General features: G+C 71.8%; 4 protein-coding genes across 4 annotated transcripts; 3 read left to right on the top strand and 1 right to left on the bottom strand.

The window, feature by feature from the left end:
* Window positions 1-1,661: 1,661 nt before the first annotated feature.
* On the bottom strand, window positions 1,662-4,567 carry TSFM (Ts translation elongation factor, mitochondrial; the record flags this gene model as incomplete). The annotated part of the gene is made up of 6 exons (XM_080360549.1): window positions 1,662-2,399; window positions 2,625-2,709; window positions 2,783-2,905; window positions 2,978-3,106; window positions 3,856-4,032; window positions 4,526-4,567. The coding sequence occupies 6 exons, from the start codon at window positions 4,565-4,567 to the stop codon at window positions 1,936-1,938; spliced, it is 1,020 nt and encodes a 339-aa protein (XP_080216675.1). The 3' UTR covers window positions 1,662-1,935.
* Window positions 4,568-6,563: 1,996 nt separating this feature from the next.
* METTL1 (methyltransferase 1, tRNA methylguanosine) lies at window positions 6,564-9,805 on the top strand. Its single transcript, XM_080360671.1, has 6 exons — window positions 6,564-6,766; window positions 7,402-7,532; window positions 8,190-8,374; window positions 9,065-9,178; window positions 9,403-9,504; window positions 9,578-9,805. Exons 1-6 carry the CDS (start codon window positions 6,690-6,692, stop codon window positions 9,707-9,709), a joined length of 741 nt encoding a protein of 246 aa, XP_080216797.1. The 5' UTR covers window positions 6,564-6,689; the 3' UTR covers window positions 9,710-9,805.
* Window positions 9,806-10,642: 837 nt separating this feature from the next.
* CYP27B1 (cytochrome P450 family 27 subfamily B member 1) lies at window positions 10,643-17,603 on the top strand (the record flags this gene model as incomplete). Its single annotated transcript, XM_080360550.1, has 9 exons — window positions 10,643-10,882; window positions 11,765-11,955; window positions 13,780-13,976; window positions 14,851-15,051; window positions 15,637-15,776; window positions 15,841-15,998; window positions 16,398-16,479; window positions 17,102-17,299; window positions 17,394-17,603. The coding sequence occupies 9 exons, from the start codon at window positions 10,643-10,645 to the stop codon at window positions 17,601-17,603; spliced, it is 1,617 nt and encodes a 538-aa protein (XP_080216676.1).
* A 1,830-nt stretch (window positions 17,604-19,433) lies between these two features.
* On the top strand, window positions 19,434-24,939 carry CDK4 (cyclin dependent kinase 4; the record flags this gene model as incomplete). Its single annotated transcript, XM_080360553.1, is given in 9 exon segments — window positions 19,434-19,456; window positions 20,200-20,392; window positions 20,394-20,407; window positions 21,270-21,405; window positions 22,323-22,490; window positions 23,280-23,389; window positions 23,801-23,851; window positions 23,942-24,077; window positions 24,745-24,939. Coding segments are annotated over 9 exon segments (1,026 nt in total).
* Between the last annotated feature and the right edge of the window lie 93 nt (window positions 24,940-25,032).

The raw sequence follows: 25,032 nt of genomic DNA on the forward strand, positions 1-25,032 counted from the left end.
ATGGGCGTGTGATCGCGAGGCCCCGCCCCCGCCCTGCGGCGCCTGGAATGTTTGGAGGTAAACACGGCGAGTCCCCGCCCACCCCGCGCACCTCCCAGCCAATCCCCGCGCCGCGGCTCCGCCCCCGCTCGCCGCTCGCCCAATGGGCGCCGCGCGGCCGTTTCAAGGCTCCCCCCCGCTCCCCGCCAGCGGTAACAAAATAACAAAGCGCAGGACGCGGCGCGGGGGGGGCCTGGAAACCGCCGCGGCCCCGTTTCCTCCGGTGGGCGCGTGCGGGGCGGCGCGGCCCCCCCCGCCCCCCCCGCCGCGGGGTGGCCCCCCCCTCCCCCCCCCAGCCCCCCCGGGAGCGGCGGAGGCGGCAGGTACGGGGCGGGGGGGATGGGATTGGGGAGGGGGGGGCCGGAGGTGCGGGGCGGGGGGGGGCGGGGCTGGGGCGGGCGGTGCGTGTGTGTCCCCGTTAATGACCCCCCGTGTCCCCCCTTCCTGTCCCCCTCATTAATGCCCCCCCCCATACTGACCCCCCTATTAATGCCCCCCCACTAATTCTGCCCCCCCTTTCTCACCGCACCCCCCATCCCCACGTTACTGTCACCGTCCCCCCCCGATAACGTGTCACCTCCACGCCGGGGGGGGGGGGGACAGGTCCCCCCGGGTGAAGCGGGGCCGCGAGGGGCGCGGGGGGGCACGGAGCGTGGCCTCAGCCCGGTTCAAGTAATCCAGGATAGGCTGTTCCAGCCCGGCCTGTTCCCGGTTACTTGTCCCGGGAGGCGGCCGGTGACGACGCGGGGGGGCTGGTCCCCGGGGGGGCCCAACCGAACCCTCAAACCAGCCCCAGTGTCCCCGCCATCACACCCCCCCCTCCCGTTTTTGGACGTTTTCTACTGATTTATCATTAAAAAAGTCAAATCCACACAGGGCAGTGGCGGCTGCGGGGGGGGGCGGGAGCGCTTTGGGTGTGGGAATTGGGGACCCCCAGCACGTGCCCCAACCCCCCCGAGCCTGTTACCCCGTGGCTTTATTGAGCCTCAGCGCCCCCCAACACCGGGGGTCAGGCTGCCCCACAGCCCCCCCAGACCCCCCAGACCCACAGCCCCCCCTGCTGGGCTGGGGCTGAGCCTGACCTGGAGCTCGGCTCAGTGTGGGGCTGAGCTCAGACTGAGGGTATGGGGCTCAGCATGTGTGGGGCTAAGCCTGACCTGGGCTGAGCTCAGTGTGGGTCTAAGCTTGACCTGTGATGTGGAGCTGAGCTCAGACTAGGGGTACAGGGCCTGAGCTCAGTGTAAGGCTGAGCCTCCCCTGGGCTGTGGGGCCATGCTCAGTGTGAGGCTAAGCCTGACCTGGGCTGAGCTCAGTGTGGGGCTAAGCCTGACCTGGGATGTGGAGCTGAGCTCAGACTAGGAGTATGGGGCTCAGCATGTGTGGGGCTGAGCCTGACCCAGGCTGTGGAGCTGAGCTCAGTGTGGGGCTAAGCCTGCCCTGGGCTGTGGGGCCGTGCTCAGTGTGAGGCTAAGCCTCACCTGGGCTGAGCTCAGTGTGGGTCTAAGCCTGACCTGGGCTGAGCTCAGTGTGGGGCTGAGCCTGCCCTGGGCTGTGGGGCCGTGCTCAGTATGAGGCTAAGCCTGACCTGGGCTGAGCTCAGTGTGGGGCTAAGCCTGACCTGCGATGTGGAGCTGAGCTCAGACTAGGGGTATGGGGCTCAGCATGTGTGGGGCTGAGCCTGCCCTGGGCTGTGGAGCTGAGCTCAGTGTGAGGCTGAGCCTGCCCTGGGCTGAGCTCAGTGTGGGGCTAAGCCTGACCTGGGATGTGTAGCTGAGCTCAGACTATGGGTATGGGGCTCAGCGTGTGTGGGGCTGAGCCTGCCCTGGGCCGCGGGCCTGAGCTCAGCCTAGGGGTGTGGGGCTGAGCCCAAAGTCAGGCTGAGCCCGCCCCGGCCCCTCAGGCGCTGCCCCTCTCCCAGGTGTCGGCGCCGTCCCCCGCGTCGCCCTCGTCGGCGTCACCGGCGCGGAAGCGCAGGAAGCCGCGCAGCGCCAGCCCGCCGCGCTGGGCCAGCAGGTCGCCCACGCTGCGCTGGGGGTCGCGCACGAAGCCCTGGGCCAGCAGGCGCGGCTCGTCCTCGCCGCGCGCCACGTCCCCCGGCGCGCCCAGCGCCGTGGGCGCCATGGCCACCACGTGCTGCGCCACCAGCCGGCCCAGCTCCTCCAGCTCGGCGGGCGGCGGGCGCGGCGGCGTCACCCTCCAGGCCACCAGCGCCCCGTGCGTGCCCATGGCCACCGAGCCCACGGCCACCGGCCCCGCGCGCGCCGGGAGCCACCCGTGGGCGTAGGCGCCGATGTGCCCGTCGTCCTCGGGCACCCGCAGCCACGCCGCGCGGCCCAGCCGCACGTTCTCGCCCAGCTTCCCTGCAAAACAGCGCTGGAGTCGGCGGGGGGGTCCCCTCTGTGTCCCCCCCGTGTCCCCCCCGTGTCCCCACATCCCCCCGAGGCTGCGGTGTCACCTCTCGGGTGTGCGTCACCCTGCTGGGGGTTGTTTGTCCCTCCTGGGGGTTTCTCCCCCTCAATTTTCTGCTCGCCCCCCCCGGGTGTTTCTCACCCCTCGTTTTTGGGGTGTCCCCCCCCCGTACTCACCGATGGCCAAGGCCACCTTGTCACTGAGCAGGTCCCCCCCGGGCCCCGTGCGCAGCTGCGCCAGCTCGTCCGCCCGCAGCAGGTGCTGGGAGAGAGGGGAGGAGCTTGGGGGGCGCTCTGGGGGATATTTCGGGGTGCCCCCGCAGAGCCCCCCTCACCCTGGTGCCGCAGGCGGGGGGCGGGGGGGCCGCCCGGCACAGCTCCATGGTCCCCAGCGCCGCCTGCTCCACCACCCGCTGGAACTCCGCGTTTCTGGCCACAAAATCCGTCTCGCAGGTCACCTGTGGGAGCGACGGTCACGGGGGGGGCACGGGGGCGTCCCCCCCCCCCCCGCCGGGGGTCCCGTCACCCACCTCCACCATGACGGCCGCGGGCCCGTCGCGGAGCAGCCCCACCAGCCCCGCGGGCGTGCGGCGGCCCTGCACCGCCGTGGCCCTGCTCCAGCCCTGCCGCTGCGCCTGCTCCTGCAGCCACGCCTCCGCCTGGGGGGGGTCACACACTGCGGGTCACACACCGCGCCTGCCCGGGACCCCCTGGCCCTGGTCCCCCCCAGGACCCCCCTGGTCCCTGTTCCCCCCCAGGACCCCCCTGGGTTCCTATTCCCCCTCCCCAGGACACCCCGGGTCCCTGTTCCCCTCTCCAGACCCCTTGGGTCCTTATTCGCCCCCCAAGTCCCCTTAAGGTCCCAATTTCCCCCAGGACCCCCCCCCAGGTCCCTGTTCCCCACCCCTGGGTCCCTGTTTCCCTCTTCAGACCCCCCCAGGTCCCTATTCCCCCCAGGACCCCCCGCCGGGTCCCTGTTCCCCCTCCGGGTCCCTGTTTCCCTCCCCAGACCCCCCAGGTCCCTATTCCCCCCCAGCCTCCCCCTCCACGCCCCACTTTCCCCCATGACCCCCCCAGTCCCTATTCCCCCCCATGACCCCCCCTGAGTCCCAGTTCCCCTCCCCAGACCCCCCAAGTCTTTATTTCCCCACAGAACCCCCTGGTCCCCGTCCCCCCCCCCAGCCCCCCCGGGTCCCTCTTCTCCCCCCCCAGCCCCCCGGGGTCCCTGTTCCCCCCCTCAGGTCCTTGTCTGTCCCCTTGCCCCCCCGCAAGGTCCCCTCCTTTCCCCCCAGGCCCTCGTGTCCCCTCCCAGACTGCCCAGTTGCTCCAGGGTCCCCCCTGTGTGTCCCACCCCCGTGTGTCCCCCCCCGTGTGTCCCCGCCCCGTGTGTCCCCCGTGTCCCCCGCACCTGCTGCGGGTCCCCGCGGGCGCGCAGCAGCGCGTCCCGGCACAGCACGAACGGCAGCCCCGTGCGCCGCCGCAGCTCCAGCAGCGCCTCCTTGTCCGCCGCCCGCGCCGGGGGGGCGGCGCGGAACCAGCGCCCCGGGGGGGCCTGCGGGAGCACGGGGCCGTGAGCCAGGGGGGCCTGCGGGAGCACGGGGCCGTGAGCCGGGGGGGCCCGCGGGAGCACGGGGCCGTGAGCCGGGACCCCCCCCCCGCCCGCCTGGAGGGGCCAGGGGACGCGGGACCCGGGGGCTCCGCCTCGCGGGAAGAACCCCCGGGACGGCCGGGGGTGCTCGGGGGGGCCCGGGGGGGTTTTGGGGGGGTGGCGGGAGTGTTTCGGGGGGTCCCGGGGGTGTATTGGGGGAGTCACGGGGGTGTTTCGGGGATCCCGGGGGTGTTTCGGGGGGTCCCCAGGGTACTCGGGGGGTCCCGGGGGTGTTTCGGGGCTCCCAGGGGTGTTTTGGGGGGTCCCGGGGGTGTATTGGGGGGTCCTGGGGGTGTTTCGGGGGTTCCGGGAGTGTTTTGGGGGGGTCCCGGGGGTATTGAGGGAGTCCAGGCGGTGTATTGGGGGGTCCCGGGGGTGTTTTGGGGGTTCCCGGAGGTGTTTCGGGGTTCCCGGGTGTTTCGGGGCCCACCCGCGCCGCTCCGCTCAGCGCGCCCAGCGCCGCCCGCCGCATCCCGCCGCCTTCTCCTCCGCGGCGGCGCGGCCCGATGACGTCATCGCGGCCCGGGTGCGCGAACCCGGCCGGGGATTGGACGAGGCGCGAGTGGCGTCACTCCGAGCGCGACGGCGCCGTGCGATTGGCTGGGGAGGAGGCGGGAGCGCCCCCGGGGTCGCTCCAGAGCTGCCCCGGGTCCTATAGACCGCCCGCCGGCCCGGGCGGCCCGCACCCTGCTGTCCTTGTCCCCGATGTCCCCTGCCACGGTGTCCCTGACCCCGGCGTCCTGTCCCCGCTGCCCCTGCTGTCCCATTTCCCTGGTGTCCCTGCTCCCTGGTGTCCTTGATGATCCCAGTGTCCCTGTCCCCTGGTTGTCCCTGTCCCCTGGTGTCCCTGACCCTTGGTTGTCCCTGTCTCCTGGTTGTCCCTGTCCCCTGTTGTCCCTGTCCCCTGCTGTCCCTGTCCCCTGCTGTCCCTGACCCTGGTTGTCGCTGTCCCCTGGTGTCCCTGTCCCCTAGTTGTCCCCGTTCCCTGCTGTCCCTGACCCCTGGTTGTCCCTGTCCCCTGTTGTCCCTGTCCCCTGATGTCCCTGTCCCCTGCTATCCCTGACCCTGGTTGTCCCTGTCCCCTGTTGTCCCTGCCCCTGCTGTCCCTCACCCTGTTGTCCTTGACCCCAGCGTCGCTTGTCCCGGTGTCCCTGGCTCTCATGTCCCCAGTGATCGCAGTGTCCCTGCTCACCCCGGTGTCCCCATCCCCTCGTCCCCAGGGGGGTGACACGGGCCGTGTCCCCTCCCAGCGTGTCCCCCCCACGTGAGCCGGGACAACCCAGATAAACAGTAACTGGGGTCTGGGGGGGTGACACCCCGGGGGGTCCCGTGGGGTTAATGAACAACCTGCCCCGTGTCACCCCCCCGTGTCACCCCCCCGGGACCCCCCCACCTGCGTCACCGCGCGCGTCACCGGGTTAATGCTTGTGGGGGGTCGGTGTCCCCGGGAGGGGGGTCAGGGCACCCTGGGGGGGTCGGGTCACCCCGGGCGGGGGGGGCAGGGGGGGTGACCCCCGTGTGCCCGCCGCCCAGCGCAGCCCCGTGACTTCCCACCCATCACCCACAGCCGGGACGGACAGACAGGACAGACGGGCAGGACAGACAGACGGATCCAGCCCCATGTTGCTCAACCCCCCCCCGCCCCCCTTTCCTGCCTGGGGCCTTTCTCAGAAATCGCCCCCGTGAATTCCCCAGCCCCCCCCGTGCCGGGAAGGGACCGGGGAGACCGGGGGGGCTGGGGAGACTGGGGAGACTGGGGGGGGCTGGGGGGGCTGGGGAGACAGGGGAGACTGGGGGGGGCTAGGGAGACAGGATGGTGCTGGGTCCCTGGGGCACTGGGGACACTGGGGGACACTGGGGGACATTCGGGCAGCGTGAGGTCCTAGGGTCCTGGGGGGCACTGGGGCAGCGTGAGGTCCCTGGGGTGATGGGGGCACTGGGGGGCACTGGGAGCCCTGGGCTGGGCTCTGGGAAGCGCTGGAAAGCACTGGGCAGACTGGGGGGCACTGGGGAGGTCACTGGGCAGACTGGGGGGCACTGGGCAGACTGGGGGGCACTGGGAGGCACTGGGGAGGTCACGGGGGGGCACGGGAGGGAGGTCACTGGGCAGACTGGGGTGCACTGGGGGGTCTGAGGGTCACTGGGAGGGGTCACTGAGCCAGACTGGGGGTGTCACTGGTCAGACTGGGGCGCACTGCGAGGCACTGGGGGTCACTGGTCAGATTGGGGGATGCTGGGGGGGGTCACTGGGGGTCACTGGTCAGACTGGGGGACCCTGGGGGAGTCACTGGGGGTCACTGATCAGATTGGGGGACGCTAGGGGGGTCACTGGTCAGATTGGGGGATGCTGGGGGGGTCACTGGGGGGTCACTGGTCAGATTGGGGGACGCTGGGGGGTCACTGGGGGTCACTGGTCACATTGGGGGACGCTGGTCACATTGGGGGACCCTGGGGGGGTCACTGGGGAGCGCTGGGAAGCAGCGGGAGGGGCGGGGCTTGCTCAGGCCCCGCCCCCTCGAGGGCAGGTGCGGCGCTGGCGTCACTCGGCGGCGCCGCGCGGTGACGTCACTGTGGTGCGCTCGGGCCGGGCCGGCATGGAGGAGCCGCCGCAGAAGCGCTTTTACCGGCAGCGGGCACACGCGAACCCGCTGGCCGACCGCGCGCTGCCCCGGTGAGTGCGGCCGGAGCCCCGGGAACACCCGGAACCGGGAACACCCGGGAACACCCGCGGCCGGGTCTGGGACTCGGGATCCCCGTCATGGCCTCACCCGGGACCGCCCGTAACCGGGACCGCCCCGAGACCCCCTCGGTAACCGGGACACCCCCCTGAGCCCCCCTCCCACCCGGTAACCGGGACCCCCCCGAGTCCCCCACCGGTAACCGGGACCCCCCCCCCTGAGTCCCCCCCGGTAACCGGGACCCCCCCGAGACCCCCTCGGTAACCAGGACCCCCCTGAGTCCCCCACCGGTAACCGGGACCCCCCCTCAGTCCACCCTCGGTAACCGGGACACCCCTCAGTCCACCCCCGGTAACCGGGACCCCCCCTCAGGACCCCCCACCGCACCCGGTAACCGGGACCCTACTCCCCGAGTCCTCCCCGGTAACCGGGACACCCTCCTCAGGCCGCCCCCCCCCACCCGGTAACCAGGACCCCCCCCGAGTCCTCCCCGGTAACCGGGACTCCCCCCTCAGGACCCCCCACCCCACCCGGTAACCGGGACCCCCCGTGATCCCCCACCGGTAACCGGGACCCCCCTGAGCTCCCCCGGTAACCGGCGCCCTCCCGTTCTCCCCCGGCGCCGCAGCCCCCCCCGGCCGCAGGACATGGACTGGGCCGCGCTCTACCCGTCCTTCTTCCCGCCCAACGCCCCCCCCGACCAGGAGCCCCCCCGCGTGGAGATCGCGGATCTGGGCTGCGGATACGGGGGGCTGCTGGGTGAGGGGACTGGGGGGGCACGGGGGAACGGGGGTGCTGGGTGAGGGGGCTGGGGGGCTGGGGGGGTGCTGGGTGAGGGGGGCATGGGGCGCTGGGGGAGAGGGTGCAGAAATGGGGGTCCCTGGGGGGGCTGGTGAGTGGGTTTGGGGGGGTCCTGGGTGCACTTGGGGTGCGGGGGGAGCAGGGCAGGGAGGGACCCAGGGGGGTGGGAGGTTCCAGGGGGTGATTCTGGGGTCCCCCCCCAGTGGCGCTGTCCCTCCTGTTCCCGTGTGCTGGAGGTGGTTTGGGGGGGTCCCTGACCCCATGTCCCCCCAGTGGCGCTGTCGCCGCTGTTCCCGGGTGATTTGTGGGTGGTATGGGGGGGTCCATCACGCTGTCCCCGCAGTGGCGCTGTCGCCGCTGTTCCCTGGGTGCTGGGGTGGTTTGGGGGGATTGTGGGTGGTTTGTGGGTGGTGTGGGGGGGTCCATCGTGCTGTCCCCCACAGTGGCGCTGTCGCCGCTGTTCCCTGGTGATTTGGGGGTGGTTTGGGGTGATTTGGGGGTGATGTGGGGGGTCCATCGTGCTGTCCCCCCAGTGGCGCTGTCGCCGCTGTTCCCTGGGCACTGGGGGGGGTTTGGGGGTTGTGTGGGGGGGTCCATCACGCTGTCCCCCTGCAGTGGCGCTGTCGCCGCTGTTCCCGCGCGCGCTGGCGCTGGGGCTGGAGCTGCGGGGGAAGGTGGCGGCGTTCGCGGGCGCGCGGCTGCGGGCGCTGCGTGCGGCACAGCCCGGCCGCTTCGCCAACGTGGCGGTGCTGCGCGCCAACGCCATGAAGCACCTGCCGCACTTCTTCCGCAAGGCACAGGTGGGACCCCCCCCAAACACACCCCCCCAAAAACACCCTCAGCCCCCAAACCTCCCCCGTGTCCCCCAGACCCCCGGGTACCCCCCAGCTCCCCCCTTCTGCCCCCCCTCAGCACCACAGGCAGGTTTTGAAGGGGGTTGTTGCCAAGTGGGGTGCTGACCCCCCCACTCCATAAAATAAACACCTCCCCAGGACCCCCCCCAAAAAATAAAGCATACCCCCAGGACCCCCCAAAACCCTCCCCACCCCATGGCGCTTCCCCCCCTTTGTTTCTCTCCCCCCCCCCAGCTGCCATGGACAAGGTGGGGGGGTCAATGCCAAGCGAGACGCGACCCCCCTAAAAATCCCCTCCCCAACTTCCCCCCCCCCCCAAAAAAACCAACCAGGACCCTGTAAACACCCCCACCCCGTGTCCCCCGTACCCCTGGGTGCTTCCCCCCCCTGTTTCTCTCCCCCCCATGGACAAGGTGGGGGGGTCAGTGCCAAGCGAGGTGCGACCCCCCTAAAAATCCCCTCCCCAACTTCCCCCCCCCCCCCAAAAAAAAACCAACCAGGACCTTCTGAACACCCCCACCCTGTGTCCCCCATACCCCTGGGTGCCCCCCAGTTTCCCCCCAGTTGCACAGAAGGATGGGGGTGTCGGTGCCAAATGGGGCGCTGACCCCCCCCTTATTTTTGGCCCCCCCCCAGCTCAGCAAGATGTTCTTCCTGTTCCCCGACCCCCACTTCAAGCGCACCAAGCACAAGTGGCGCATCATCAGCCCCACGCTGCTGGATGAGTACGGCTACGTCCTGCGCTCCGGGGTGAGCGGGGCCCCCCCGGCCCCCCCGTGTCCCCACCACCCGGCCCCCCCGTGTCCGCCCAGTGTCCCCAGTTCCCCCCCGTGCTCCACGTCTCGCTCCCCCAAACTCCCTGCACTGGGGACACACGGGAACCTCCCAATTCCCCAGGAACGGGGGTGGAGGGATCAGCCCCTGGCGGGGGGCGGTTTGGGGACCCCCCCCGTGGTGACCGCGATTGTCCGCAGGGGCTGGTGTACACGGTGACAGACGTGGCGGAGCTTCACGAGTGGATGGTGAAGCACTTCGGGGAGCACCCGCTGTTCGAGGAGGTGCCGCCGGCCGAGCTGGTGAGCAGGGGGGGCACCGGGAGCAAACTGGGGGCTACTGGGGGCTACTGGTGTGTGTGTGCCCCCCCCGCAGGACAATGACCCGCTGGTGGCCCGCCTGGGGACCGTCACCGAGGAGGGACGCAAGGCGCAGCGGGGGGGCCGCCCCGTGTACCCCGCCGTGTTCCGCCGCCGCCCCGACCCGCCGCTGGGGGGGGACACGTGAGAGGGGGCACGAGTGGGACCGCGCGTGTCCCCTCCTGTCCCCCGTGTGCCCCCCACCCTCCCTGTCCCCCCCATTTTGTAATAAAGCCACCAGCCTGTCCCCAAGTCCTGTTCCATCCTGCCTGCGCCGTCCCCCCGACCCCACGGGGTTTGTCCCTCGCCCCACGTGGGGGGGTTGTCAGGAATTGCCCCCCCCAGGGATACGGGGGGTGGTTCCTGCCTCAGTTTCCAAAGGGGGTGACCACAGGAAACCCCCGGGGGATGAAGCGGGGTGGGGGGGGGCGGCCACGAGTGGGGGTTTCCAGCAGCGCAACCCCGCGGTTCCGGTGTCGCAAGCCGGTAATTCCCGAGAATCCGGCAGCGGCGGGACTGGGGGCACTGGTTGAACTGGGAGGGTGCTGCTGGGAATGGGGGGGGCTGCCTGTGCCCCCCCCCTTCCCCCCGTGTCACTGTGCCCCGTGGGGAGAGGAACACCCCCCCCATTCCCCCGCCATCTCGAGTGTCCCCGTGGGGGCGTCCGGTCCCGCCCTCTGGTTTGGGGGGTTTGGGGGACGCTGGGAACCGGAGCGGGACCGGGGGGGGTTTGGGGAACATACGATTGTGCCCACGCGTGTGCGCGCCCCCCCCCCACCACGTGACCGCCGCGGCCCCACCCGCGCCCTGATTGGCCCGCGGCGCTGCCGTATGCAAATCAGCCCCGCGGGAGGGCGGGGCGGGGCTCGGAGCCGCGAGGGGCGGGGGCTGGAGCATAAAGGGGCGGGGTTTAGCGCCAAAAGAGGCGTGGTCATGCCCTGAGGGGCGTGGCTTCCCTCTCCACGTGGGCGCTTATAAAGCTCCCGGGCGATGCCAGCGGCTCATTCGAGGCGCGTCCCCGCGTCCCCTCGCGTTCCCCCCCCGCGGCCACGCGTGTCCCCGGCCACCCGCGTGTCCCGCCATGCCGCACGGCCTGCGCCTGCCCGCCCGGGCGGTGCTGCTGTCCCGCCGCCCCCCCGAGCCGCGGGCCCCCCCGCGCCCGCCCGCCCCGCCCGCGCCCCCCGCGCCCCCCGCGCCCCCCGCGCCCCCCGCCGCCCGCCGGGCGCCCCGCAGCCTGGCCGAGATGCCGGGGCCCAGCCCCCCAGCCTTCCTGTACGAGCTGCTCTGCCGGGGGGGGCTGCGGAGGCTGCACGAGCTGCAGGTAACGGGGGGGACACGGGGGGGACCCGGGTCGCCCTCCCCTGGGGCTCGGAGGGGACTTGGGGACCGTGTTCCCGCCACCCTGGGGCTCGGAGGGGACTTGGGGATCCCCGTTCCTTCTGCTCTGGGGCTTGCGCGGGACAAGGGGACCCTGGGCTCCGTCCCTGGGGTTTGGAGGGGACACAAGGGACCCCGGTGCCACCGTCCCGGGGCTTGGGCGGGACAAGGGGACCCTGGGCTCCGTCCCCGGGGCTCAGCGGGGACAAGGGGACCCCGCTCAGAGTCCCCGAGCCCGGTGGGGACAGAGACCAGCCCAGGGCTCTATGCGATCGGCAGCTAATGGTTAAACCCCCGGTGCCCTGTGCCCCGGGGGCGGGGGGTGACAGCAGCACCCAGGACGTGTCCCCAGGGCCACCCACGGGGTGGTGGCACCACCAGGACCGTCACCCCATTGTGCCACCACGGCCAGTCCTGAACCACCCAGCACCCCCTGAGCCTCGGGGTCCCTTCCCTGGGACACCCTGGGACCCCGTGGGAACCCCATGGGACACCGTGGGACACCATGGGACACCGTGGGGACACTGTGGGGATCCCGTGGGACACTGTGGGGACACTGTGGGAACCCCATGGGAGCCTGTGGGGACACCTTGGGACACTGTAGGGATCCTGTGGGACTCCGTGGGGACCAAGTGGGACACCATGGGGACCCTGTGGGGACACTGTGGGGATACCATGGGACACCATGGAACCCCATGGGACACCATGGGGACACTGTGGGGACCCTGTAGTGACCCTGTGGGGACCCCGTGGGTCACCGTGGGGACCCAGTGGGACCCCATGGGACACCGTGGGTCACCGTGGGGACCCCGTGGGGCCGGCGCAGGTGGAGGGCCGCGCGCGGTACGGGCCGGTGTGGAAGGCGAGCTTCGGGCCCATCCTGACGGTGCACGTGGCCGAGGCGGCGCTGATCGAGCAGGTGCTGCGCCAGGAGGGCGACGTCCCGGTGCGCTCCCACCTGTCCTCGTGGAAGGACCATCGGCGCTGCCGCGGGCTGGGCTGCGGGCTGCTCACCGCGTGAGTGGACGTGGGGATGGGGGCTGCCCGTGGGGCTGGGGGCTGCTCACCGCGTGAGTGGACGTGGGGATGGGGGCTGCCCGTGGGGCTGGGGGCTGCTCACCGCGTGAGTGGACGTGGGGATGGGGGCCGCCCGTGGGGCTGGGGGCTGCTCACCGTGTGAGTGGGAGAGTGGGAATGGGGGCCGCCCGTGGGGCTGGGGGCTGCTCACCGTGTGAGTGGACGTGGGGATGGGGGCCACCCGTGGGGCTGGGGGCTGCTGACCACATGAGTGGGAATGGGGCTGGGGGCTGCCCATGGGGCTGGGGCCACCCGTGGGGCTGGGGGCCACTCACCACGAGTGGACATGGGGCTGGGGGCCACCCGTGGGGCTGGGGGCTACTGACCATGTGAGTGGGGGAACAGGGGCTTGGGGGAGCTGGGGGGACAGGGGGGTCCAGAGGCTGCCATGGGGCTGGGCTGGGGGCTGCTGACCGTGTGAGTGGGGAATGGGGGACTTGGGGGGTGCTGCCCAGGAGGGGCTGGGGGCTGTGGATGGGGTCTGGGGGGGCTGCTGACTGCGTGAGTGGGGCTGGGGGCGTTTGGGGGACTGGGGGCTCTGCCCAGGGGTCTCAGAGCTGGACATGGGGACTGGGGGCTGCTCACGGGGGCTGGGGTGCTGTGCGCGGGGCTGGGGGGGGGTCTGTGCCCCAGGGGCTGCCCGGGGATTGGGGGGGGTCTGTGCCCCAGGGGCTGCCCGGGGGGGGGGGGTGGGGGTCCTTGCCCCCGTTCCCACGCGTTCCGGGAAGGGCCGTGGGGCAGCGGGGGAGGGGCCGCCGAGCGGGGGTGACTCAGGGATGATTCAGGGCCCCCCGGCCCCCCCGGCCCCCCCCGCGGGACGTGAGTAACGGCCGAGCCCTGCGGGGGCGGCGGGCGGGAGCCCCGAACCCCCATCCCGCTGCGCCCCAACCCCGCGGCCCCGAACCCGGCACCCCCGGGACCCCGAACCCCCGGCACCCCCGGGACCCCCGGGACCCCGAACCCCGAGCACCCCGACCCCTGCGTGCGGCTCCGGAGCCCCATGCACCCCTATGTCCCCCGTGTATCTCCCCATGTGTCCCCCCTGTGCCCCCCCCATGTCCCCCAGAGCCCATGTCCCTGTGTCCCCCCTGACCCTCTGTCCCCCCATCTACCCCCATCTCTCCCCTGTCCCCCCATGTCCCCATATCCCCCATGTCCCCCAACTCCATGCCTCCTGTGTCCCCCATGTCCCCCTGATGCTTTGTCCCCTCATGTCCCCCCATGTCCTCCCATTTCCCCGTGTCCCCCTATTCCCCCATGTCCCCCTATCCCCCCATGTCCCTCATATCCTCCCGTGTCCCCCTATCCCCCTGTGTCCCCATGTCCCCCTATCCCCCGTGTCCCCCCATCCTGCCATGTCCCCCTATCCCCCCATGTCCCCCTATCCCCCTGTCCCCCCATCTCCCCATGTCCCCATGTATCCCCATGTCCCCCACGTCCCCCGTGTCCCCATGTCCCCCTATCCCCCCACATCCCCCTGTGTCCCCATCCCCCCGTGTCCCCCGTGTCCCTATGTCCCCCTATCCCCCCACATCCCCCGTATGTCCCCATGTCCCCCTATGCCCCCGTGTCCCCCTGTCCCCCCATGTCCCCCTACCCCCCTGTCCCCCCATGTGCCCCCATCTCCCTGTGTCCCCATGTATCCCCATCCCCCCGTGTCCCCATGTCCCCCTATCCCCCCATGTCCCCCTATGCCCCCGTGCCCCCCTGTGTCCCCCCATGTCCCCCTGTCCCCCCGCGGCCCCTGACGCGCGTGTGCCGCAGGGAGGGCGCGGAGTGGCAGCGGCAGCGGCGGCTGCTGGGGCGGGTGCTGCTGGCGCCGCGCGCGGCGCGGGGCTTCGCGGGGCCCGTGGGCGCCGTGGTGGCTGAGCTGCTGCGGCACCTGCAGCGCCAGCGCGACCAGCACCCCCAGCACCTGGTGCGCGACCTGGCCCAAGAGCTCTACAAGTTCGGCCTCGAAGGTGACGGGGCACCCCCGGGCTCCCCGTGTCCCCCCGGGCTCCCCATGTCCCCCGGGGCTCCCCGTGTCCCCCCGGGTCCCCCAGGGCTCCCCGTGTCCCCCAGGGCTCCCCATGTCCCCCGGGGCTCCCTGTGTCCCCCCGGGTCCCCCAGGGCTCCCCGTGTCCCCCAGGGCTCCCCATGTCCCCTCGGGGCGTCCCCATGGGTCTCAGGTTCCCCATGTCCCCCGGGGCTTCCTGTGTCCCTCGGGGCGTCCCCATGTTCCCCAGGGCTCCCTGTGTCCCCTCGGGGTGTCCCCATGTCCCCCCGGGGCTCCTTGGGTCCCTCAGGGTGTCCCCATGTCCCCTCGGGGCTCCCTGGGTCCCCTCGGGGCATCCTCATGGGTCTCAGGTTCCCCACGTCCCCCCCAGGGCTCCCTGTGTCCCCTCGGGGTGTCCCCATGTCCCCAAGGGCTCCCCCAGGTCTCCCCATGTCCCCCGGGGTCCCCGTTGTCCCCACGTCACCCCTGTCCCCCAGGTCTCCCCCTGTCCCCCGGGGTCCCCGTTGTCCACGTGTCCCCCAGATCTCCCCCTGTCCCCAAGGGCTCCCCCAGGGCTCCCCCTGTCCCCCGGGTCCCCATGTCCCTGTGTCCCCCCGGTCTCCCCGTGTCCCCACGTCCCGGGTCCCCGTTGTCCCCCAGGTCTCCCCCTGTCCCCAAGTCCCCATTGTCCCCCTGTCCCCCGGTCTCCCCTGTCCCCCGGGTCCCCCTGTCCCCGTGTCCCCCCAGTCTCCCCCTGTCCCCCGGGGTCCCCGTTGTTCCCTCGGTCTCCCCCTGTCCCCGTGTCCCCCCGTGTCCCCCGCGTCCCCCGTGCCGCGTGCCCACGCGCGTGTCCGCAGGCGCGTCGCGGGTGCTGTTCGCGGCGCGGCTGGGCTGCCTGGGCCCGGAGCCGCCGGGGGACGCCGCGCGCTTCGTGCGCTGCGTGGGCACCGTGTTCGCGCTCACGCTCGTGACCATGGCCACGCCCCCCGCGCTGCGCCGCGCGCTGCCCCGGCCCTGGCGCCGCTTCTGCGAGGCGTGGGACTACATGTTCGACTTCGGTGCGGGACACGGGGGGACGTGGGGGGATACGGGGGGACATGGGGACACAGCGGGGACAGGGGGACACGGGGGAACATGGGGGGACACGGGGGGACGTGGGGACACGGGGGGACACAGGGGGACATGGGGGCACACGAGGGGACACGGGGGGACATGGGGACACGGGGGGACGTGGGGGGACATGGGGACACGGGGGGACATGGGGACACAGCAGGGACAGGGGAATGGAGGGACACGGGGGGATGTGGGGGGATACGGGGGGACATGGAGGGGATACAGGGGGACATGGGGACACAGCAGGGACACGGGGGGACATGGGGACACGGGGGGACATGGGGACACGGGAGCACGGGGGGACGTGGGGGGACATGGGGACATGGGGGGACATGGGGACATGGGGGACATGGAGGGACACAGGGGACATCGGGGGACGCAGAGACAGCAGGGGACATGGAGACAGTGGGGAGATGTGGGGACAGCAGGGCCAGCGGGGGGACGCGGGGACAGCGGAGGGATGAGGGGACAACGGGGACGCGGGGACGGGGGGGACGCGGGGCCACGGGCGCTCACGGGTCTGTCCCCAGCCCAGCGGCACGTGGACCGGCGCGTGGCCGCGGGGGGACACGAGGGGGCGTGTGTCACCGACCACCTGGCCCGGGAGAACGTGCCCATGAGCAGCATCTACGGGAGCGTCACGGAGCTGCTGCTGGCCGGCGTGGACACGGTGCGCGGGGGCGGGCGGCGGCGGCCCCGCCGCGGGGGCCGCGCTCATGTCCCCCCCCACGCAGGTCGCCACCACGCTGGCCTGGAGCCTGTACGAGCTGGCGCGCCGGCCCCGCCTGCAGGCGGCGCTGCACCGGCAGCTGCTGGCGGCCGCCGGGGACACCGGGGACAGCGACCCCAGCACGGTCCCCCTGCTCAGGGCTGTGCTGAAGGAGACGCTGAGGTGGGCACGGGGACATGGGGATGGGGACGTGGGGATGGGGACGTGGGGACAGGGATGGGGACATGGGGACAAGGGTGAGGACATGGGGATGGGGACGTGGGGACAGGGATGGGGACGTGGGGATGGGGACGTGGGGACAGGGATGGGGACGTGGGGACATGGGGATGGGGATGTGGGGACAGGGATGGGGACGTGGGGACAAGGATGGGGACATGGGGATGGGGATGGGGACATGGGGATGGGGACAAGGCTGGGACATGGGAACAGGAGCAAAGAGGAGGCTGGGGACAAGGACAGGGATGAAGATGAGGACGGGGACAAGGACAGAATGAAGATGGGGCTGGGGACAAGGACAGGGCGGTGGCGGCTCCGGTGCCACCACGCGCTGTCCCCGCGCAGGCTGTACCCCGTCATCCCGGCCAACGCCCGCGTGGTCCCCGACCGTGACATCCGCGTGGGGGACTTCCTGGTGCCCCGCCAGGTCAGCGGCGCCGCGGCCCCGCGGCCCCGGTCACCCGTGGGTCCCCGTGTCCCCATGTCCCCAGACTCTGGCCACGCTGTGTCACTGCACTGCTCACCCGCGTGTCCCCATGTCCCCGTGTCCCCAGACCCTGATCACCCTGTGTCACTGCACTGCTCACCCATGTGTCCCCGTGTCCCCAGACCCTGATCCCGCTGTGTCACTGCACTGCTCACCCGTGTGTCCCCGTGTCCCCAGACCCTGATCCCGCTGTGTCACTGCACTGCTCACCCGTGTGTCCCCGTGTCCCCAGACCCTGATCCCGCTGTGTCACTGCACTGCTCACCCGTGTGTCCCCGTGTCCCCAGACCCTGATCCCGCTGTGTCACTGCACTGCTCACCCGTGTGTCCCCGTGTCCCCAGACCCTGATCCCGCTGTGTCACTGCACTGCTCACTCGTGTGTCCCCGTGTCCCCAGACCCTGATCACGCTGTGTCACTGCACTGCTCACCCGTGTGTCCCCGTGTCCCCAGACCCTGATCACACTGTGTCACTGCACTGCTCACTCGTGTGTCCCCGTGTCCCCAGACCCTGATCACGCTGTGTCACTGCACTGCTCACCCGTGTGTCCCCGTGTCCCCAGACCCTGATCACGCTGTGTCACTACGCCACGTCCCGGGACAGCCGCCACTTCCCGGCGCCCGACTCGTTCTGCCCGGAGCGGTGGCTTCGCCGCGATGCCCCTTGTCACCCCTTCGCGTCCCTGCCCTTCGGCGTGGGCAAGCGCAGCTGCGTGGGGCGGCGCGTGGCCGAGCTGCAGCTCCACCAGGCGCTGGCGCAGGTGAGACACGCCCGTCCCCCCGCGACCCCCCGTGTCCCCAACGTCCCCAGTGTCCCCAACGTCCCTGATGTCCCCAACGTCCCCGTGTCCCCAGATCCTGCTGCGGTTCGAGGTGCGGCCGGAGCCTGGCGCGGGGCGCGTGCGCCCGATGACGCGGACGCTGCTGGTCCCCGAGGCCGCCATCAACCTGCAGTTCCTCACCCGGGGGACCGGCGGGGGACACCCGGGTGGCCCCAGCGGTGACCTTGACCTCGGCGGTGACCTTGACCTCAGCGGTGACCTTGACCTCGGCCGTGGCTCCTGACCCCGGCGGTGGCCCCAACACGGGTGGTGTCCCCAGACTCACTGGTGGCCCTGACCCCAGCGGTGACCTTGACCCCAGCGGTGACCTTGACACCAGCAGTGACCTTGACACCAGCAGTGACCTTGACCCCCTGGTGCCCCCCGATGCTATTTCTGCCCCCCCCGGGTTATTTAAGGTTATTTATTGGCCAATAAAGGGATTTCCGGGTCCGTCGGTGCCGGGCGCTCCCTGCTCCCCCCCGCCCCCCCCAGGTGTTTTTGGGGTGACTCAGCACCCGCCGCGCCCCCCGTGGGTGGCGGCTGCTGCCCCGACCTGCCGGGCGTGACGCGGCCCCGGGGGGGGACACAACATGGGGGGGACACGAGTGGCCCGAGGGGGGTCCCAGCACCATCACGGGCTGGGCCCCGTGTCCCCACAGCCCCCCCGTGTCCCCACAGCCCCCCCGTGGCCGTGTCACCCCTGGTGACCCTGTGGTCACGGGGGGGTTAACACGGGTGGCACCTCCCACGGAGGGGGGGGGGGGGGGGGGGGGCAGAGGGTCAATGTCGCACGTGGGGCCGGGGTGACGTCAGCGCCAGGGGGGACTCTGGACCCGCGCGGGGTCCCGGGGGCAGCCGAGCGCGGTGACACCGGAACGGGGCGGGGACACCATGGGGGGTGGCACCAGTATGGGGGGGGGGGCACGGACACCATAGGGGGACACCACTCCGGGGGAGGGTGACACCATTGGGGGGGAACACCATGGGGGGTGACACCGGTCCGGGGCGGGGGACACACACCATTGGGGGGGAACACCATGTTGGGGGGGACACCGGTACCGGGGGGGGATGACACCGGTCCGGAGGGGTGCGGGGGGGCACCATGGAGGGGGACACCGGTCCGGGGGGGGAACACCATTGGGGGTGACACTGGTCCGGGGGGGGGACACCATGGGGGGGTGATACCGGTCCGGGGGAGCCGCGGCGCCCCCCCCGCGCTCCCGTTTCAGCCCCCCGGGATCCCCCCAGAGCCGCGTGTGGCAGCTCCCGCCGTGGCCGCCAGGGGGCGCTGCCGAGACGGCGGGTCCGCGGTTCGAGTCCGGCCGGGGGCGATCCCAACGCGCCCCGCTCCAGGACCCCCGCCCACCCCTGGAGGGACCCAGGCGTCCGAGCGCCCCTTCCCCACCAGGGACCCCCTTCCTCCCCCCGCCACGGCAGCCGCGGAGGGACCCAGGAGTGCGGGGCTGCACCCCCGCCATAGCGGACCCAGGCGTCCGAGCCGCGCACCCTCCAGTGTGTCCCCCCCCCCCATATAAACCCCCACCCCCCGGCCCTTCCGGCTGGTCTCGCTGGTTCCGGTCCTCCAGCCCCGCCCCCCCGCCCGGCTCGCGCCGCCGCCGCCGCCCGGTGAGTCCCGGGGACCCCCAGTCACGTGGCGCGCGGGGCTGTTGTTGTGGGGTCGCTGTTGTGGGGTCGCTGTTGTGGGGTTGTTGTTGTTGGTTGTTGTTGGTTGTTGAGGGGTCGCTGGGGGTGGATGGGGGGCCGGTTGGGGGCGGGGCGGGGGGCGCTGGGGTCGGGGGCGCTGATATGGGCGGCCGGTTGGGGGTCCGAGGGGTCGCTGGGGGCGGGGGGAGCCGGGGGGGGCCGGGGGGTTGGGGTGCGGGGGGTGCTGGGGTCTCGCTATGGGGCAGGGCTGGTGGGGGGGCGCTGGAGGGGTGGGGGGCGGTCTCCATGGGGCAGGGCTGGTGGGGGGCGCTGGAGGGGGTGGGGGGGTCTCCATGGGGCAGGGCTGGTGGGGGGCGCTGGAGGGGTGGGGGGGTCTCCATGGGGCAGGGCTGGTGGGGGGCGCAGGATGGTGCGGGGGTCGCTCCATGGGTCAGGAGTCTCTCTGTGGGTCAGGCTGATGTGGGGTGATGTGGGGCGCAGGATGGTGTGGGAGGGCCGGGGGTCTCTCTGTGGGCTGGGGAATCTCTATGGGTCAGGGTCTCTGTGGGTCGGGCTGACCTGTGGGTCTCTGTGGCTCAGGGTCTCTATGGGTCAGGCTGACCCGTGGGTCTCTATAGGTCTCTGTGGGTCGGGGATCTCTCTATGGGTCAGGGTCTCTATGGGCCGGGGTCTCTCTATGGGTCAGGGTCTCTATGGTCTCTGTGGGTTGGGGTGTCTATGGTCTCTGTGGTCTCTATGGTCTCTATGGGTCGGGGTCTCTGTGGTCTCTGTGGTCTCCATGGCTCAGGGTCTCTATGGTCTCTATGGGTCGGGGTCTCTATGGTCTCTATGGGTCGGGGTCTCCATGGGTCAGGGTCTCTGTGATCTCTGTGATCTCCATGGTCTCTGTGAGTCAGGATCTCTATGGTCTCTATGGTCTCCATGCTTTCTATGGGTTGGGGTCTCTATGGTCTCTGTGGTCTCTGTGGTCTCTATGGTCTCTGTGGGTCGGGGTCTCCATGGTCTCCATGATCCCCATGGTGTCCATGGTGTCCATGGTCTCCATGGTCCCCATGGTCCCCATGGTCCCCATGGTCCCCATGGTCTCTATGGTCTCCATGGTCTCTATGGTCTCCATGGTCTCCATGGCGTCCATGGTCTGTCTCCGTGGTCCCGTCTGTGCGGCGGCGCAGATGTCGCAGTACGAGCCGGTGTCGCGCATCGGGGGGCGGCGCGTCCGGGGACGGTGTTCAAGGCGCGGCGACCGGCGCAGCGGGGCGCGTGGTGGCGCTCAAGAGCGTGCGCGTGGGGCGCGCGGCCGACGGGCTCCCGCTCAGCGCCGTGCGCGAGGTGGCGCTGCTGCGGCGCCTGCAGCACTTCCGGCACCCCCAACGTCGTGCGGTGAGCGCGCGCGACCCCCCGCGACCCCACCCACCGTGCGACCACCGGCCCCGCCCCCCGGCCCCGCCCACCGCGGCCCCACCCACCGCGTGATCCACAGCCCCACCCACTGCTACCCCACCCCGGCCCCACCTGAGGCCCCCACCCGTGGTGTGACCCACCGGCCCCACCCACAGCCCCACCCGCGGCCCCACCCACAGCCCCACCCACTGTTACCCCACCCCAGCCCCACCCACGGCCCCACCCGTGGTGTGACCCACCAGCCCCACCCACCAGCCCCCACCCGTGGTGTGACCCCACCAGCCCCCACCCACCAGCCCCAGCCGTGGTGTGACTCACCAGCCCCACCCACCGGCCCCACCCGTGGCCCCACCCACAGCCCCCACCCACCGCGTGATCCACAGCCCCACCCACTGCTACCCCACCCCAGCCCCACCCGCGGCCCCACCCGTGGCATGACCCACCGGCCCCACCCGCGGCCCCCACCCATGGCCCCACCCGCAGCATGATCCACAGCCCCACCCACTGCTACCCCCACCCTGGCCCCACCCACGGCCCCACCCGTGGCATGACCCACCAGCCCCACCCACCAGCCTCACCCACCGGCCCCACCCACAGCCCTACCCACACCATGACCCATGGCCCCACCCACGGCCCCACCTGCGGCCCCACCCACGGCGTGATTCACAGCCCCACCCACTGCTACCCCACCCCGGCCCCCTACCCGCAGCATGACCTGCGGGCCCCACCCACCGTGTCCCCGTGTCTGTCCCTGTCCCCGTGTCTGTCCCTGTCCCTGTGGCTGTCCGTGTCCCCGTGCCCATGTCCCCGTGTCCGTGTGTCCGTGTGTCCGTGTCCGCAGGCTCATGGACGTCTGCGCCACGTCGGGCTCGGAGCGCGGGACCAAAGTGACGCTCGTGTTCGAGCACGTGGAGCAGGACCTGAAAACCTTCCTGGACAGGGCGCCCGCGCACGGGCTGCCCCCCGACACCCTGCGGGTGCGCGACACGGGGGACGGGGGGGACGGGGACGGGAGACATGGGGGACAGGGGGGACACGGGGGAACATGGGGACGGGGGGGACATGGGGAGATGGGGGACAGGGGGGACACAGAGGGCAAGTGGACACAGGGACACAGGGCACTGGGGGACACGGGGACATGGGGGACAGGGGGACATGGGGGATGGGGGAGACATGGGGACACGGGGGGACATGGAGGACACGGGGGAGCTGGGGGTGACATGTGTGTCCCCAGGAGCTGCTGCAGCAGTTCCTGTGCAGGCTGGACTTGTGCACCCCGACACCGTCAGTGTGTGCATGGGGACACGGGGGTGGCTCTGGGGACACAGGGGTGACATGGGGGTGACCTGGGGGACACAGGGGTGACCCGGGGGTGACGGGGGTGACCCGGGTGCCGTGTCCCAGGAGCTGCTGCGGCAGTGCCTGCGCGGGCTGGACTTGTGCACCCCGACACCATCAGTGTGTGAATGGGGACACAGGGGTGACCTGGGGACATGGGGGTGACCTGGGGGACACGGGTGAGCCGGGGTGAGCTGGGTGCCATGTCGCAGGAGCTGCTGCGGCAGTGCCTGCGCGGGCTGGACTTGTGCACCCCAACACCATCAGTGTGTGAATGGGGACACGGGGGTGACCTGGGGACATGGGGGTGACCTGGGGGACACGGGTGAGCCGGGGTGAGCTGGGTGCCGTGTCGCAGGAGCTGCTGCGGCAGTGCCTGCGCGGGCTGGACTTGTGCACCCCAACACCATCAGTGTGTGAATGGGGACACAGGGCTGGCTCTGGGGACACGGGGGTGACATGGGGGACCCGGGGGTGACCTGGGGGACACAGGGGTGACCTGGGGGACATGGGTGACCCAGGGTGACCCGGGGGTGACCCGGGTGCCGTGTCCCAGGAGCTGCTGCGGCAGTGCCTGCGCGGGCTGGACTTCCTGCACTCCCACTGCATCGTGCACCGCGACCTGAAGCCCGAGAACATCCTGGTGACCAGCGGCGGGCGGCTCAAGCTGGCCGACTTCGGGCTGGCCCGGCTCTACAGCGGCCACAGCGCCCTCACCCCCGGGGTGCGCGCGGGGGGGGCCTGAGCCCCGGGTGGGGGACATGGGGGGGGGCCCTCACCCCCGGGGTGCGCACGGGGGGGGACCTGAGCCCCGGGTGGGGGACATGGGGGGGGGCCCTCACCCCCGGGGTGCGCACGGGGGGGGCCCTGAGCCCGGGGTGGGGGACATGGGGGGGGCCCTCACCCCCGGGGTGCGCGCGGGGGGGGGCCTGAGCCTGGGGTGGGGGACATGGGGGGGGCCCTCACCCCCGGGGTGCGCGCGGGGGGGGCCCTGAGCCCGGAGTGGGGGACATGGGGGGGCCCTCACCCCCGGGTGTGCGCGCGGGGGGGGCCCTGAGCCCCGAGGTGGGGGACATGGGGACACGGAGGGGGGGGGCTGACCCCGGGGTGGGGGACATGGGGACAGGACACGGGTGGGGTGGTAACCGTGGGTGACCATGGTGGCAGTGGGTGACCCTGGGTGACCCCAGTGGTGGGTGGTGACTTATGGGTGCCACAGGCAGGTGGTGACCTGTGGGTGACCCCAGTGGCAGTGGGTGACCCGTGGGTGACCCCAGTGGTGAGTGGTGACCTATGGGTGCCATGGGCAGCTGGTGACTGTGGGTGACCCTGGTGGCAGTGAGTGACCTGTGGTGACCCCGGTGGCAGTGGGTGACCGTGGGTGACCCCAGTGGCAGTGGGTGACTGTGGGTAACCTCGGTGGCAGTGGGTGACCCATGGTGACCCCGGTGGCAGTGGGTGACCGTGGGTGACCCCAGTGGCAGTGGGTGACCGTGGGTGACCCCGGCGGCAGGTGGTGACCCTGTGGTACCGCGCCCCCGAGGTGCTGCTGCAGTCGACCTACGCGACCCCCGTGGACGTGTGGAGCGTGGGCTGCATCTTCGCTGAGATGTCCCGCAGGAAGTGAGGGACACGGGGGGGACACGGGGGGGGACACTGTGGGGACACTGGGGCCACACGGGTGCTGCTGGCAGTGGGGCCAGTGGGGGGGTCCCTCACCTGGGGTGCCAGCAGCAGGGGGGAGGGGGTGTCTTTGTGTGCCCCCCTGGTGACATCCCCAGTGACCCCCCATGTCCCGCCCCCCCAGCCTGGTGACCCCTCCGTGTCCCCCATGGTGACCCCCCCCGTGTCCCCCCCCCCCGATGACCCCCCCCCGTCCCCCATAGTGTCCCCCCCCCCCCTGCAGTGACCCCCCATGTCCTGTCCTCCTCCTGTGGTGACCCCCACCCCGTCCTCCATGGTGTCCCCCATGGTGACCCACCCCCATGTCCCCCATGGTGTCCCCCCCCGGTGACCCCCCCGTGTCCCCCCCAGGCCCCTTTTCTGCGGGAACTCGGAGGCCGATCAGCTGGGGAAGATTTTTGAGTAAGTTGGGGGGGTTGTGGGGCAGGATGGGCGGGTTGGGGGCAGCTGGGGGGGCAGCTGGGGGGCTCAGCCCGTGTCCCGGTGCCCCAGGCTGCTGGGGCTCCCCCAGGAGGACGAGTGGCCGCGCGACGTCGCCCTCCCCCGCGGAGCCTTCGCCCCCCGCCCCCCCCAGCCCCTGCAGGGGGTCGTCCCCGACATGGAGCCCCTGGGGACGCAGCTGCTGCTGGTGAGGGACAGGGACACCGGGGGGACACTATGGGGGGACACCAGGGGGGGACACCATGGGAGGGGACGGGGACACCAGAGGGACACCATGGGGGGACACCATGGGAGGGGATGGGGACACCAGGGGGACACAATGGGAGGGGACAGGGACACCGGGGGGACACCATGGAGGGGAATAGGGACACCAGAGCGACATGGGGACACTGGGGGAGAATACGGGGACACCGGGGGGGACACCGGGGGTATACAATGGGAGGGGATGGGGACACCGGGGGACACCATGGGGGGGGACAGGGACACCGGGGGGACACGGGGACACTGGGGGGGGAACACGGGGACACTGGGGGGGACACTGGGGGTATACAATGGGAGGGGACGGGGACACCAGGGGGACACAATGGGAAGGGATGGGGACACTGGGGGGACACTGGGGGGAATATGGGGGACACCATGGGGGGACACGGGGACAATAGGAGGGGACACTGTGAGGGGACAGAGGGCCAATGCGGGGGGACACAGGGACACCGTGGGGGGGGATATGGGGACACTGCAGGGGGACACGATGACACTGAGGGGGGTGGGAACACCACACAAACCCCCGGCTTTGGGGATACGCCCCCCCCGCGGGGGTGGGGGGGGTGTGACAATGTCCCCATGTCCCCCCCCAGGAGATGTTGACCTTTGACCCCTACAAGCGCATCTCTGCGTTCAACGCCCTGCAGCACCTGTACCTGCAGGAGCCGGGGGGGGGAGCAGGGGTAGGGACCCCCCCCAGCTCCCGGACACCCCGCGGGGGGGCCCCCCCACACCCCCCGGGGCTGCAGACATGGGGGTCCTGGGACCCCCCGTGCAAGGGACAGTGACACGTCCCGGCTGGTGCTTCGCTCACATGGGGGGGGGGGGGGGACGGACACATGGGGGGATGTGAGCCCCCCATTTTGATAATAAAGGGGGGG

This window comes from Nesoenas mayeri, assembly GCF_963082525.1.
Source record: "Nesoenas mayeri genome assembly, chromosome: 28".
Classification (NCBI taxonomy): Eukaryota; Metazoa; Chordata; class Aves; order Columbiformes; family Columbidae; genus Nesoenas; species Nesoenas mayeri.

Excerpts from the sequence above, each read along its gene's own strand:
- METTL1 (XM_080360671.1), top strand. The coding sequence starts at position 6,690 with ATGGAGGAGCCGCCGCAGAAGCGCTTTTACCGGCAGCGGGCACACGCG. Across the intron at positions 7,533-8,189 it reads CGGATACGGGGGGCTGCTGG|TGGCGCTGTCGCCGCTGTTC; the intron begins GTGAGGGGACTG and ends GTCCCCCTGCAG. Across the intron at positions 9,179-9,402 it reads GCTACGTCCTGCGCTCCGGG|GGGCTGGTGTACACGGTGAC; the intron begins GTGAGCGGGGCC and ends GATTGTCCGCAG.